This window comes from Coenobita brevimanus, chromosome 55, assembly GCF_032717465.1.
Source record: "Coenobita brevimanus isolate Jiangsu-jjx chromosome 55, ASM3271746v2, whole genome shotgun sequence".
Lineage (NCBI taxonomy): Eukaryota > Metazoa > Arthropoda > Malacostraca > Decapoda > Coenobitidae > Coenobita > Coenobita brevimanus.
The window spans coordinates 59,743,853-59,758,446 of NC_137008.1; the positions used below are offsets into that span (position 1 = coordinate 59,743,853).

The following is a 14,594-nucleotide window of genomic DNA, read 5'->3' on the forward strand; positions in this document are numbered from 1 at the left end:
CCGACGTGAATAAAGTTCAATGACATTCATCACCGGGGAGACCTGTCACAGTGAAAGGGTGCTGATAATTTTCTTTACCTCCTTACAAGACATCTCCCTCAAAACTTAATTCAATCGCCTGTCAGTGGCGAGAACAGCAGGACAGGGAAGAGTGGCATACTACCGGGGGAAAGGGAGAGGGAGTGGGAAAGGAAGTGGGAGGTGGAGGGGGAGGGGGAGTGGGAAAGGAAATGGGAGGGGGAGGGAGGGGGAGGGGGTGGAAGAGGGAGAGGGAGGGGGAAGGAGAGGAAGGGGGAAGGGAGAAGAAGGCGGAAGGGGAGAAGGAAGGAGAGGTGAAGGAGAACTGAGGGGATGATGATGACAAGAATGAAGGGAGAAGAGAGGAGGCTGCAGTGTAAGAAAGAATTAAATATGACTCAAAGATTGGGTAAGGAAGGGGAAGGAAGAGGATAAAATGAGGGGAAGATGGCAAGGGGGATGGGGAGGGGAGAAGGGAGGGAGGAGGTGGTAGTGCAGGGAAGAACGTGATGTTGGTGGAGGTGGCGGTGGACGTGAGACTAATGTTCAGGAAATGACAAGCGTGAAGGGATGCTGATGAAAGAAACTTCTGGTATTAAAGATGCAAGTGTACCGGATTATTAGGAGGTACCAGGTAAGGAGGATGGCATGAGGTATGGTATGTTCTGTCTGGCTTTCTGTCTGTCTGTCTGTTTACCTGCCGCTTACTCTGTCTGTCGCTTAGTCTGTCTGCCTGTCCCTTAGTCTGTCTGTCTGGATGGATGGATATTTGTCACTGTCAGTTTCTGTCTCGCTGTCAGTTGCTCTGTCAGCTTCTCACTCTTAAACTCCCTTTGACATTCTGTCTGTGTCTGTTTGTCAGTCTATCACTCCCTTTATCAATATCTCTCTCTCTCTCTTAAGCTTGCTGTCATTCTGACAATCTTTCAGACTCTGTCTCTCCCTCTCCTTCTCTCTTCCTCTCCCTTTCCATCACCCTCTCCCTAGCCCTCACCCTTACCCTCATCATCATGCTTCCCCTCATCCTCACCCTTATCTTCACATCATCTTCATTTCCATCTTTCTCATCCTCATCTTTACCCTCATCCTCCTCTCCCCCCCCCTCTCTCTCTCTCATACTTACTCAATTTTGGTGCTTAGAAGAGGGAGATCGTATTGCAGTATTCATCTCCCTCCCTCTCCCCCCTCCCTTCCTACCTCCCCCTTCCCTCCCCCCCTGTCTCTCCGCAAAAAAACACTTTTCCTATCTACTGTATATATCTATCTATCTAACTATACATAGCCTACACACACATATACTGCATATATATATATATATATATATATATATATATATATATATATATATATATATATATATATATATATATATATATATATACCATCAGTTTCATTAAACACCTCTAAGAACGAGGCCTGCACTGCGGGCCTAAAAGGCGTGAGAGCAACACTTTAGGTGATATTTCCTTTCGGACTCCCATAACCCAACCCACTGCTGTGGGGGTGACAGTGAATTAAAGTTAATGAGCGCACGATGGTTGACAAATATATGCAGAATGACATTGTAATATAACATCAGATATTATATATATATATATATATATATATATATATATACATATATATATATATATATATATATATATATATATATATATATATATATATATATATATATATATATATATATATATATATATATATATATATACGTACATCGTCAATTAATAGTATTATTTTGGTGCTCAGGATTGGGGTATCACTGCGGCTGCGGTATTCTCCCTTTCTCTCCTACCCTCTATCCAACCCCTCCCCATCCCTCAATTATTAGCTCTATTTTGCTTCTCGGGATAGGAATATCGCAATACGATATCCCCCTCCCTCCTCTATCTCTCTCTCTTCAACCTTAGACCATCCCAGCATCCCTCTTCCCACGGCCTTCCATTTCACCCGCCCCTCTAGTAACCCAACCAACTATCTACCCGAGCAGTTTATGTAAAAAGTATCATTTTTTTTTTTTTTGGTGCCATGTTATATCTTCGCTAATGTAGGTAAAGTTGCTGGTATGAATTTTATTTGTGTGTGTGTGTGTGTGTGTGTGTGTGTGTGTGTGTGTGTGTGAGAGAGAGAGAGAGAGAGAGAGAGAGAGAGAGAGAGAGAGACTGCAATGAGAAACAAGGAGTGACTGCGTGAAAGTACAACACATTACGGTGAGTGAAAAAATGACAGAGGGAGTGAATGATGCTCTGAAAAGATTCCTTACGCTCTCACATATTTTCAGTTCATATCTAATGCTGGAGATAACCGGCAATTACACTCCTTACTGTAACTAGATGGTCACGTTTTAATCAGTATTCCTTAAACGGTCCACACCTCCCTCCCTGTAGTTTTTCATACGCAGAGTGTGTACGCATCTCGAACTGAAATGTTCTTAATTTTGGTTGTCTTGCTAAACTTTGGCTCGAAGGAAAAAAAAATTAAAAGGTTGCAGTCTTGTGTGTGTATATATATAGTAGTTAGTGTGTCCATACAGTGTTTCTCAATACAACTTAGTACTCACCCTGTATCTCAAGCGTGTCCTCGTCAATGAGTATGCCAGTTAGCGCTGCGGAGTCCGGCCGTCGTATCTCCGTCATCAGTACCTGGTATAGGTCGGCGGCGTCCAGGTGCAGACGACGGTAGTTGACGTGCAGGTTGAAGTGCACCACCAGAGCGTCATCAGTACCCCTGAGGGAGTGGTGAGGGGGTCAGTTGGGGGGGGGGGAGAGAAAAAGAAGTGAATATAAGATTAATGCCTGACTACTGCTGAGGGTCATTAAGGCAGACCATCAATTTTTGCTGCCCTTATCTTTTCCAAGGCTACATCCAGCACAGGCCATGTTATATCCAGGGGTGGCTTAAAAGAATGAGTGTACGGCAGGAAGGGAGAAGGGCGGCTTGGAGCAAACGGAGAGTGAGACGATCGGTAGGGGAGAGGTTAGAGTCTTTATATGAAAAATCAAATGGAAAAACGATGTGAAAACTTCGTTGATGAGATGCATGCATGAAGAAAAGCAAACGAGAGAGAGAGAGAGAGAGAGAGAGAGAGAGAGAGAGAGAGAGAGAGAGAGAGAGAGAGAGAGAGAGAGAGAGAGAAGGGAATATCCAAAACACACACACACACACACACACACACACAAATCAAAGCGATTAGAGAAAAGAAAACGACGTCACATGGGTATCTCACCTATCCAGCCCCAGCACCTCGGACCGAATGAACACCGTCTTGAAGATGGAGTTGGCGTAGATGTTGTCGAGGCGGGCGGCGTACTGGCTTGCCCTGGCGATGTACGTGGGGCTGTTCCTGTCTGCCAGCTGCGAGTTCCACCTGTCTCCGTTGCGCACCTGGAAAGATCCGCGGAACACTCGCTCGTGGGGCAACTCCAGACCCAGGAACTGATCTGCGGAACCAAGGTGACGAACGTTAAGGAAATGAGGTCATCAATATCTTCATCATCATCATCATCATCATCATACCCATCATCATCATTATCATCATCATCACCATCACAACTCTTGCTCTCACATCAAGATTTGGGGTGGTAAAACACGAGATGGATGATAAAAACACAATAAATCGATTGGTCAATACAACGCTGCTCCGTCTAAGTGCTTGAAAAACATATAAAAAAATACAAGGATAACACAGAATAAGAAAAGGATACCAGATACAACATGTTCTCACGTTTTCCCAGGTCATTACAACACGTCATTACATAGTTCACCATTAATTAAGGTCGCCTAAAAAATCACGCCGTATCGTTAACCTTGAAACAGACGTGGTGGGAATACGGGGGGAGTGGGTGATGGTGAATGGGATGGGGGTAGGGACTGGAAAGGGGTGAGAATAGGGGAAGAGAGAGGGGGAGTGGGGGTAGAACAGGGAGAGTAGGAATAGAGTTGGGGGAGGGGGTGTAGGATAAGAAGAATCAGGAATGGATGTAGGAGCAGCAGCGTTGGGGGAAGGGAGAAGTGGGTAAGTGGAGGAGGGGGCAGGGATGGTGGGGTGGGGAAGAGGAGTAGTTTTAGAGCCCTCCCCTCCAACTGCCCATCATCAATCACCTGTTGATGCCCCACAATTTCCATAACACCCCTGCTAACCCACTAGACTACCTCCCCATTAATATACCATCACTCAAATTTCAACTTTTAAACTAAAACCATTAACCTTTTTTTTTTTCTTCGGCGTGGCAGATGGTGTTTCTAAATGTACTATTAACCACTTCGGACCGAGAAAGCCACTAAGTTTATTTTTGCTACCTCCAGGTGATTTTATGCAGGTCAGGATGGACGTCTCGCACTCATGAGATTAATGAAGGTTATATACAGGTGGTCCATACATTACACAACCCAGTTCTCAAGGTCTGCTGCGTCGCCCAATCAGCGTTGCTAGTGTCTGCCGTGCTTTAGTTTCTGCTTCCCATAATCCTTTTATTGCTTTAGTGTCTGTTTTATGGCTGAAGTCATGAGGCAGCGAAAATGTGGTCGCCACTAACAAATGCATATTAAGCCGTCCTCGCAACACAAAAGACTAGAGAGAGCAATATATGGACCACCCTTTATATTCTACCCAGTTCGACAGTTCTCACCAAGCTCAGTGAGATCGTGGGTCCAGCATGCCTTAAACACAAAAGGCACCAGTATAATTCCAGGCAAGAAAAGTCCTGTCTGGGAGGTATCGAGCTTCATATGTTTTCGTAATGATAAGACATGAAATGATTTATCTGTTAATTCACTTTTCTGTCTACTTAGCTATATGTAGTACCTATCCATCTGTTTATACCCAGAAAAATTGAGAGAGAGAGAGAGAGAGAGAGAGAGAGAGAGAGAGAGAGAGAGAGAGAGAGAGAGAGAGAGAGAGAGAGAGAGAGAGAGAGAGAGAGAGAGAGAGAGAGAGAGAATGTGCGAAGAAATACACATGAATAATAATGGAAGAGTCGAGGCAAGAGATGATTAAATACGAGCCTGGCAGTCGACTTAATGAAGGAAGCCACGAGGAATATGGAAATTGGTGGAAGGAAGGTGGAAGTCGGGCCACGTGGAATGCAAATCAACAAAATGGCTGGTGTAAAGAGGGAAAAGCAGGACTGAGGGAGGTAGAGGTGCAGCTAAGGACATAAACTTGCTTATTAACACTTTGAAGCTCCTATGACTCACTCCCAGGTGACTACGACACCTGGTCTAGATCTCTAATTTGGTTTATGGTTTGCCGCTGTACCAATAATGTGCTGTTAAAAATAAAAGATTAAATTGGTAAACAACTTTCATGGACAATCTGCATAACTCTTCCAGATGGTCAATGGCCGTGGTGGTGAAGGACTGTGGTGATGTGGGTAATATTAGTGGTGATGGCAGTGACAAAGATGGTGGTAACTGCGTGGTGACAGCAGTGATATAAAAATTTTGGTAGTTGTGGATGGATTACCGATGATGGGGTTCCTTGGCCGAAGAATATGATGATGATGGTGGTACTAACAGTGGTGGTGATGGTGATGATACTGGAGAGGATGGTTAACAGTGGCGAGTATTGTGATACTAAAGTCACGGCTGTGGTAAGTCGATTTGCTACGATAATGTGTGCTGAGTGAAAGTTGTGATATCAGTAACGAAGGTGGTGATAGTGGCGGTGTTTATCCTGGAGACAGCGGCAACAGGCTGGTGATAATTGTGATAGAGGGATACGTGTGGGCGAAGGCACGTGGTGAAACTGGTGGTGCTGAATCGATCTGGTGGTACTAGTGATATCAGTGGCGATGGCAGTGATAGACGTAGTGTTTATCCTTGAGACGGTGGGTAGCAAGGCGGTGATAATGGTGATAGAGGGGAGCATGTTTGTCCTGAGGCGGCGAAGGCATGACCCGAGCGAATGGGGATTAGCCGAGAGGTTGACTCAGGACCGGGCGGAGGAGAGGGAGAATATATTTGCATGAGTGGGGGGAGTGGGAGGAGGCTAATACATGTGGGAGGGAGGAAGGAGGTGAGGGAGGGAAGGAAGGAAAGAAGGAATAAGAAAGGGGGGGGGGGCTGGGCGGAGAATAAATTTGTATGAATGGAATGCTAATATATGTGAGAAGTAGGAAGTTGTGGGAGAGAAGAAAGAGATTCGGAAGGGATGGAAGGATGGAAGGGAGGGAGGGAGGGAGAGGAAGAATATATTTGCATGAGAGGGGTGTGGGAGGAGGCTAATATTATGTGAGAAGGAGGGAGATGTGTGAGAGAAGAAAGGAAGGAAGGAAGGAAGGAAGGGAAGAACGAAGCAAGGGAGGAAGGAAGGAAGAAAAGGGAAAGGGGAGGACAGAGAGAAGAGGAGTGGTACGATAAGAAAGGGAAAACAAATATGCATAAGAGGGAAGAGTAGGAGGAGGTTAGTATAAGTGAGGAGAGGATTATATGAAGAGAGAGGGGAAAGGGAAGGAGGGAGTAAAGAGAAGAGGGAGCGAAAGGATGAAAAAGAGAGAAAAATCTGCATGACTGGAAGGAAACTCCTGTATATAAGATGAGGGATTTGTATGAGAGAAAATGAAAGTGAAAGGATGAAAGGGAGGAAAAGGGAGGCATGGGAAGGGAGAATAACTCTGCCTGAGAAGGATGAATTAAGGTAAGGCTAATGTATGTACGAAGGAGGGAGTTATGTGATAGACGAGAGGAGAGAGAAACAAACGCAGAGAAAGGAAGGAAGGAAGGAAAGAATGGGAGGGTGCCTGGTGAGGGAAAATTACTTTGGGTGAGAGGGAGTGGGAGGACGCGGATGTATGTAGGAAAGAAGTTACGTGAAGGAGGAGACGAAGAACGGAGAGTGGAAAGGAAAGTAAGGAACGAATGAATGATGAGGAGGGAGAGGCAAAAGAAGAGAGAGGTTGGATATGAAAGGAAAAACTGATATACATGGGAGAGGGAAGTGGGGGAATCGTTTTGTATACGAGAAGAAAGTTGGGGGGGAGGGGAGGACAGAGCCTAATATGGGCTATGTGGGAAGGAGAGGGGTGTGTTAGAGAGGAGAAAAGGAGAGAGTAAGAGGCAGCAGGAGAAGGAAGTAAGGTGGGTGGGGATGGCGGGGTAGGATGAGAGAGGGTGAATATATTAGCATGAAAAGGAGGAGAGGGAGGCTATTGTATGTGGGAGGAGGAGACGGCCAACTGGAAAGAAGAGAGGTGAAAAAAAAAAAAAAAAAAAAAATGAAAAATGAAAAACTATAAGAAAGAGGAAGTCCCATATGAAGCAGGGAGGAAGGATGTACGAGAGAAGAGAAAGAGAAAAAGAGGAGATGGAAGGGACGGCAGAAGGGGAAGGCGAGGGAAGGAAGAAAATGGAGAAGAGAGGACAGAGAGGAAGGAAAGCAGGCAGATAAACCCCATCACAACGAGAGTTTTTTCATATACTGAATAAAATGAAATGGGGGTAGAGAAATTACAAACTAGAGGCCCCCTCCCCAAAGGGAGGATCACACCAGCCGCGAGCCGATACATATCTTGCGCGGCTCGGAATATGACCTTGACCTTGACCTACCTTCACCAATTTCGAGCTCGTCAGAGATTTTCATCCCTACTACACACCTGTAAAATTTTGTAATGATATCTTGAGGGGTTGCGAAGATATCGTGGTAACAGAGACACAGACACACACACAGGCACATACAGACACACAGACAAACTGAAAACAATACCAGCATCGCTATCGCCACAGGTAATTAAATCATCATTATCAATATGCAACAGTTAATGGGAAATTGCCCAAACCCTTCGATGTGTGATATACCCCTTAATCTGATCATAATTATCTGGTGTTAAGAAAAAAGTGAAATACCAATCTACTCCAACCAAACCCAACCTAACTTGTCCTAATTGTACCATCGCAAGGACATGAAACAAAGCCACATCCTCGCTTGACATAACAGGAGGGGAAAGAACTAATGAACGTTGTACTTTCCGATAAAAACTGAAAAAAAATGAAAACTAAAGCATAAAACTATGAGGCAGGGTTGGCAATGCGGTAGGACTGGTAGTAAGGCAGGGTTAGCTGTAATGAGGTAGAGTCGGCAGTGAAGCAGGATTGACAGAGAGATAGGTAGGGGTGGCAGTGAGGTAGGGTTTGGCAGTGAGGTAGGGTGTGGCAGTGAAGTGGAGTTGGCAGTGAGGTATGGCCGATAGTGGGGTAAGGTTGGGGTAGTAAGGTGCGTAGGGCCAGAGACAGGGTAGAGTTGGCAGCGAGGTAGGGTTTGCAGCGAGGTAGGGTTGGCAGTGAGGTGTGTGGTACGCCCCTCTGCCTCATATCCCCGCATTACGGATGTGGGCATAAACCAGGTGTGTGTATATGGGAGGCTATAAAGCAACAGGGTGGGTCAAAAGTGTTACCATCATCCCTCACTCCTATCCCTCTGGCTAAATGCATGACCTACAATGTACACACACAAAGCCCGAAACCATAAACACAAACACACACACACACACACACACACACACACATACACACACTCTCTCTCTCTCCTATAGAACGCGCACATAAACAACCACATACACACACGAAAACACACCTAGGGCACACACACACACACACACACACACACACACACACACATCTGGAACCTGGCAGTGATGACGGTACTAAGACTTGAGCACAGCTGACGGGGGGGGGGGGTGAGGGGGGGAAGGGTTTGTGAGAGAGAGAAAGAGAGAGAGATGAAGGATAGGGGAGAAGAGAGAAATAACACACGAAAAATATGAGAGAGAAGAAAGAAATAAGGAAGCAGACAGACTATGACATGAGGAGGTGGAGACTCAGGAAGGAACAAGGAAAACAAAGGAGAGTAAAAGGGGAGCAGGAGGAGCAAAGGAGGGAAGGAGGGAGGAAACCAAGCAAACAAGAGAGCTGGAAGAAGGAAGGGGGAAAATAAGGAAAGGAGGAAGAGGAGAGGAAGGAAGGAAGGAGGGTGGAAAGGGAACGAAAAAAAGTAGAGGGAAGAAAGCAGGGTGAGGAAAGTATAAAATCAAACGGATGAACAGACCGAAGAATTAGAAAGGTAAAATGATGCAAATGGAAGCAGGGTGATGTACAGGGAAGAAGGGTGGGGCAAAGGGACGCAATGTGAGGCAGCAGGAGGCAGGGTGAGCCAGAAAGCGCAGGGTGAAGAAGTGGGAGTCAGGTGAGCTAGGGTGAAGTATGGTGAGTCACACGAGGCAGAGGGAGGCAGAGCGAGGAAGAGGGAGACAGTGTGAGGAAGGGGGAGGAAGAGTGATACAGGAGGCAGGAGGTACGATGAGGCAGAATGAGGCAACGAGAGTTTGGGTGAGGATGAGAAAAGTAGGGTGGCGCAGGGTGAGGTAAGGCGAGGCTCTGTGAGACAGAGTAAGGCAGTGACGCGGGGTATGGAAGTGTGAGGCTGGGGGAGGAAGTGAGAGGCAAAGGGAGCAAAGGAATGGCAGAGGGAGGCGGGGTAAAGTAGTCAAAGGAAGGAAAATGTAGCTGGTTTGGTGAGGCAGTACAGGAAAGTTGGTCACGCAGTTGATGTGGTGAGACGGGGGAGGTTGAGAGAGACTCTGGGTTGGTGAGGCAGGGAGGGGCAAAGGTAAGAAAGCTGGTGAGGTGAGGTGGCTATATGGGTTAGGCAGAGTAAGGCAGCCAGGGCGGTGGGGTAGGGGAATGATGAGCTAGGGCAAGACAACCGGTAAGGAAGGAAAATGCAGGGTAAGGTAGTGGTGAGGCTGGAAGAGGCACGTTAAGGAAACTGGTGAGGAAGGAATAGGTAGCAGGAGTGGTGAGGTAAGGTAAGGCACTGATGTGGTAAGGTAGAGGGATAACGAGGTAAGGAAAGGAAGATGGTGGAGGAGTGTAAGGAGTGCAAGGAAGTTGGAGGAGTGTAAGGAGTGCAAGGAAGAATAGGACAATGGGTGAGGTTGGGAATGAGGTATGATAAAGCACCTGATGAGGATAAGAGAAGAAGAATATGTAACTGGTGAAGTGGGGAGAGGCAGAGTAAGGCAACTGCCATGGTGAGGCATGGAGAGGCAAAGGCTAAGCAGCTGGTCGGGTGAGCAGCTGGTGGGGTTAAGCAGCTGGGGTGGTCAAGCCTGGTAATATTAGCCGCACCGGAAGGCCAGGTGTGACCCCTAGTACACACAGCCCCGGTACACACAGCCCCAGCACACACAGTCTTGGTACTTATACACATAGTCACGGTACACACAGCCATGGTACATACAGCCTCGTACACACAGCTTGGGTACACTAATCCCCTGCACACCCAGTACCGCGGGACACAACCACGGTACACACAGCCACGTTACGCACAGCTCTGGCATTAAATAGCTCAGGTACACACAGCCACGGTACACAGACACGGTACTCAGCTTGATACACACAGCCCCTGTACACAACCACAGTACACACAAACCCATTATACACAGCCTCGGTACATACAGTCATGATACACACAGCTACACGCGAAGTCACGGTATGCATACACACATGGTATGCAACACTAATATAATTACGCTATACAATCCTCTCTCTCTCACACACACACACACACACACACACACACACACACACACACACACACACACACACACACACGAAGTTAACTCTAAAACGCTGTAAAACTGTTGTTATTATTTATTCACGATGTAATACAAATTTACATACATTCCTCCGCTCCCCCTCGCCCTCAAACTCACACAACGCTACGGCTATCACACAAATACCATCACAAACAACTCTGTCACACACCCTCACACAAACAATACAACAAAACAAGGGAAAAGTCACAAACAGCAAAGAGTTGTGAGACGAGAGATTTCCTTGTAGGTGATGACTAGTGGTGGTGATGGTGGTAGTGGTCGGGGAGGTGTTGTTGTTGTTGTTGTTGTTGTTGTTGTTGGTGGTGGTGGTGGTGGTGGTGATGAAAACGCAATTGTGAGGGACAGCCGCTTCCCCTGCTCCAGACGATGGTGATGGTAAAGATGATGATGCTGTGATGCTAGTGCTGCTGGTGGTGATGATAATGTTGATTGTGGTGGTGACAGTGTGTAAGAAACAACCGCCTCTTTCGCAAATGATGATGATAACAATGGTGATGATGACTGATGATGATGATGGTGAAGACCGTGATGATCATGACGATAATGATGATGATAATGGTTATACTGTGAGAGTGAGGGATAATGATTTCCTATGGTAGAGACAGCGATGGTGAAGGTGATGGTGATGATGGCGGTGATGGTACTGATGGTGATGCTGGTGACAGAGGTGATGGTGATGGTGTTGGTAGTGATGATGGTGGCAGTGATAATGATGGTGATGATGGTGGTAGTGATAATGGTGGCAGTAACAATAATGATGATGATAATAGTAATGATCTGTGTGAAACAACCACTTCCTCTACAGGAGACGGTGGTGGTGGTGATAATTGTAGTGATGAAGGTGGTGGTGACGGTGATGCTGGTGACGGTGACAATGATGGACAACTGCTTCCCGTGTTAGAGTCGGTCACAAAGGCACACCGCTACCCCTGAAATACCTGAGCACCCTCCCCTCCATCCCTTTAGTCTCCCTCTTCTCCCTTCCCTCCCTTCCATCCCTCGAGTTTCCCTCTTCTCATTTCTCTCCCTTTCATACCTCTAGTCTCATCTCTCTCCTTTCCCTCTTCTCATTTCTCTCCCTTTCATACCTCTAGTCTCATCTCTCTCCTTTCCCTCCTCTCCATGCTTCTATCCCTCCTCCACTCACCTTTCCTCTCATTCAGCTCCCAAACTTTCTTTCCCCTCTGTCCCTCTAGTTTCCCTCCTCCTCCTCCTACCCTCTCATCCATCCCTCTAGTTTCCTCCACCCTCTTCCCATCCCTCCAATCCTCTACTCTCCCTCCTCCATCCCCTTCCCACCCTCTATCCCTTTAATCCCCCTCTCCCTCCCCATTCCCACCCCTCTATTCCTTTAATCCTCTTCTCCCACCCCATTCCCACCCGTCCATCCCTCTCGTCTCACTCACCCCGTTCCCTGCTCCCTCTATCCCCTCTCATGGCTCCCTATGCATTACTCTCCCTACACTCTCTCACTCCCTCTCCTTTCCTCATTTTCCTCACCATCCATTCCTTTTGTCTCCTTCTCATCTACCCAGCTGTTCTCTTATTCGTCGTCTGTCCTCCATCCATTCCTTTACTCTGCCCTTCTCCAACAATGAATTTTCATCTCTCTTGTCTTCCACCCATCCATGAATTTCTCCCTCTCCTCTCTTCTCCCTCTGTTCAAGGACCTCTTCTCCTTTCCTCTACTCTACCTGCCAGATCTATTCTCTCCTCCTTTCACTCTTGGTTTCTCCCCCGCTTCTCTCTTTCATTCATCTTGAAATTTCTCTCTTCTCTTACCTTTCTTAAATCTAGCACCTTCCAACCTTTATCTCAGAATTCCTCTTCACTCCTCTCCTTCTCATCCAGGTTTCTCTCCGCTTTGTCTCTTTCCCAAATTTCATCTTCCCTTGCTCTCCAAAAGAAGTTCTGTCCCCTCCCTACCCCATCCCCACAATCTTTCGTCCTCCTCCATTCTAGCCTTTCCCTTTCCCTCCTTTCCATCACAAGACTCTCTTTCCCCTGTTTTCTCCCTCCATCCTATCTCCCCATCACTGAATCCCCCCCCCCTCTCTCTCTCTTTCTCGCCATATACATTTTTCTTCCACAAACTCTCCCCTCTTCCCTATCATAATCTTTCCCATCCTGCTTCCCCCCACAATTACTCTTCTTTCACCTCCTCCACAATCTCTCCTGTTTCCTCTCTCTCTCTTCCCTGTACAATCGCTTCTCTTTCCTCCTTCTTACAATCTCTTTTCCCACGATCTCTTCCTATGTCCCGCAGTCTCCCTCTCCCCCTTCCATAATTCTTCCCTTGCTCCCACAGTTTCTCCTCTTTCCTCGCTCCAACAATCTCCACCATTTCTTTCCTCATCCACCCCCACCTCCCACCTCCCGCACTCCCTCCCTCACCCATTTCACCATCCTCACCCCATCTTTCACCACCCCACCCACAATGTTTCCCCTCCACCACCAAATACCCGTGTTCTCCGCTCCACTTCCTCAATTACCTTCATCATTTCCGCCCTCCACCACTACTATCGTCCCCACAACGTCAAAGTCCCTCTCTTACACCAATATCATCCCCCCCCCCCTACCAAGCCTCCACCATCTCTTTCACCATCCCCCAACTCCTCCATCAACAACACATCCACGACCACATCCCACTCCTCATTTCCTGCACCCTTCCTCCACCTCTTCCTCCACCACAATCACTCCCAATCTCCAACATCCTTCACCATCCCTCTCAACTGCTCCCGTCCCTCCTCCAACACCACCACCACTTCCCCCACCCTTTCTGCAGCAGTCTCCCCTCCCCACCTCCACCACTATCACCACCTTCTCCCTCATCACCAACACTCCACGCCACCACGCCGCTATATAACCCAGTCCACCTTTGTCTCACCTCGCTGGAATACCCCTCGCCAACACCAAAGGCCGTCTCGTAAGTTGCCAAGATAGGATGGAAGGAGGAACATGTGAGAAGCGAAGAGAGAGAGAGAGAGAGAGAGAGAGAGAGAGAGAGAGAGAGAGAGAGAGAGAGAGAGAGAGAGAGAGAGAGAGAGAGAGAGAGAGAACAATGTGAAAATAAAAGAATGACAGAAGTGTAAATGATGGCAGAATGGAGGAATAAGGTAGAACTTTTTTATTTGTCTTTTTTACGAATCCAACTCTGGACATAAGTTAGGAGCGCCCTTCCCCCAAAGTACAATATTCCATCCACGAGCGAACAGATGACGCCACGCACCCTCCACACGCCACCACCTGGGCACTAATACCCACCGTCAATACTAAAACAAGGAAAGATATCTCATTCAGGTATTGGGATATTTTTTTATTGTTCTTTCACTACGAGGACGTGATTAATTCTGCATTTTTTATTCGCGGTATCTCAGAAAGAGTTTAATTCACCCAAAGTTCTTCATAACAGTGACGTATTTCTCATTTTTGGTCTTGTTATTTCCAGATAAATTTTAAGCATCTTAGCACTGACTTTCCATTTTGAGGAGGTTAGGTATTGTATCCACGAATCTCTCCACTTTAAGTTGAACACAATCATCAAGCAGAAAAAAAAAGAATAAAAAAAAGCGACTTTCTTTGGCTGAAGGTAATAATAAAAATGTCGAACTAGAGAGGTTTTATATATATATATATATATATATATATATATATATATATATATATATATATATATATATATATATATATATATATATATATATATATATATATATATATATATATATATATATATATATATATATATATATATATATATAACATTGATTTATGCACATACTTTAGTCTTAGTTAATCCCTTCACCCGTACAGCTAAATAAAATTGCCTAATGTCATCGTCTGGTGGCAGCTTCAATCAAATGAATAAAACATCATCACGCTGAAAAAATAATTGCTGTACATACCAGTATATTAAAACCATGTAATTTCCTGCAATATTTGGGCCTTGAACGCGTAACCTTG

General features: G+C 46.3%; 1 protein-coding gene across 1 annotated transcript in view; it reads right to left on the reverse strand.

Moving 5' to 3' along the window:
* The window catches only part of LOC145401341 (atrial natriuretic peptide-converting enzyme-like), a 175,734-nt gene that overhangs the window by 70,220 nt on the left and 90,920 nt on the right, over nucleotides 1–14,594 (reverse strand). The window contains exons 3-4 of the mRNA XM_080273666.1: nucleotides 3,245–3,458; nucleotides 2,579–2,745 (exon numbers count right to left, since the gene is read on the reverse strand). Coding sequence (XP_080129792.1) covers nucleotides 2,579–2,745; nucleotides 3,245–3,458 — 381 coding nt within the window. The remainder of the gene's footprint in view (nucleotides 1–2,578; nucleotides 2,746–3,244; nucleotides 3,459–14,594) is intronic.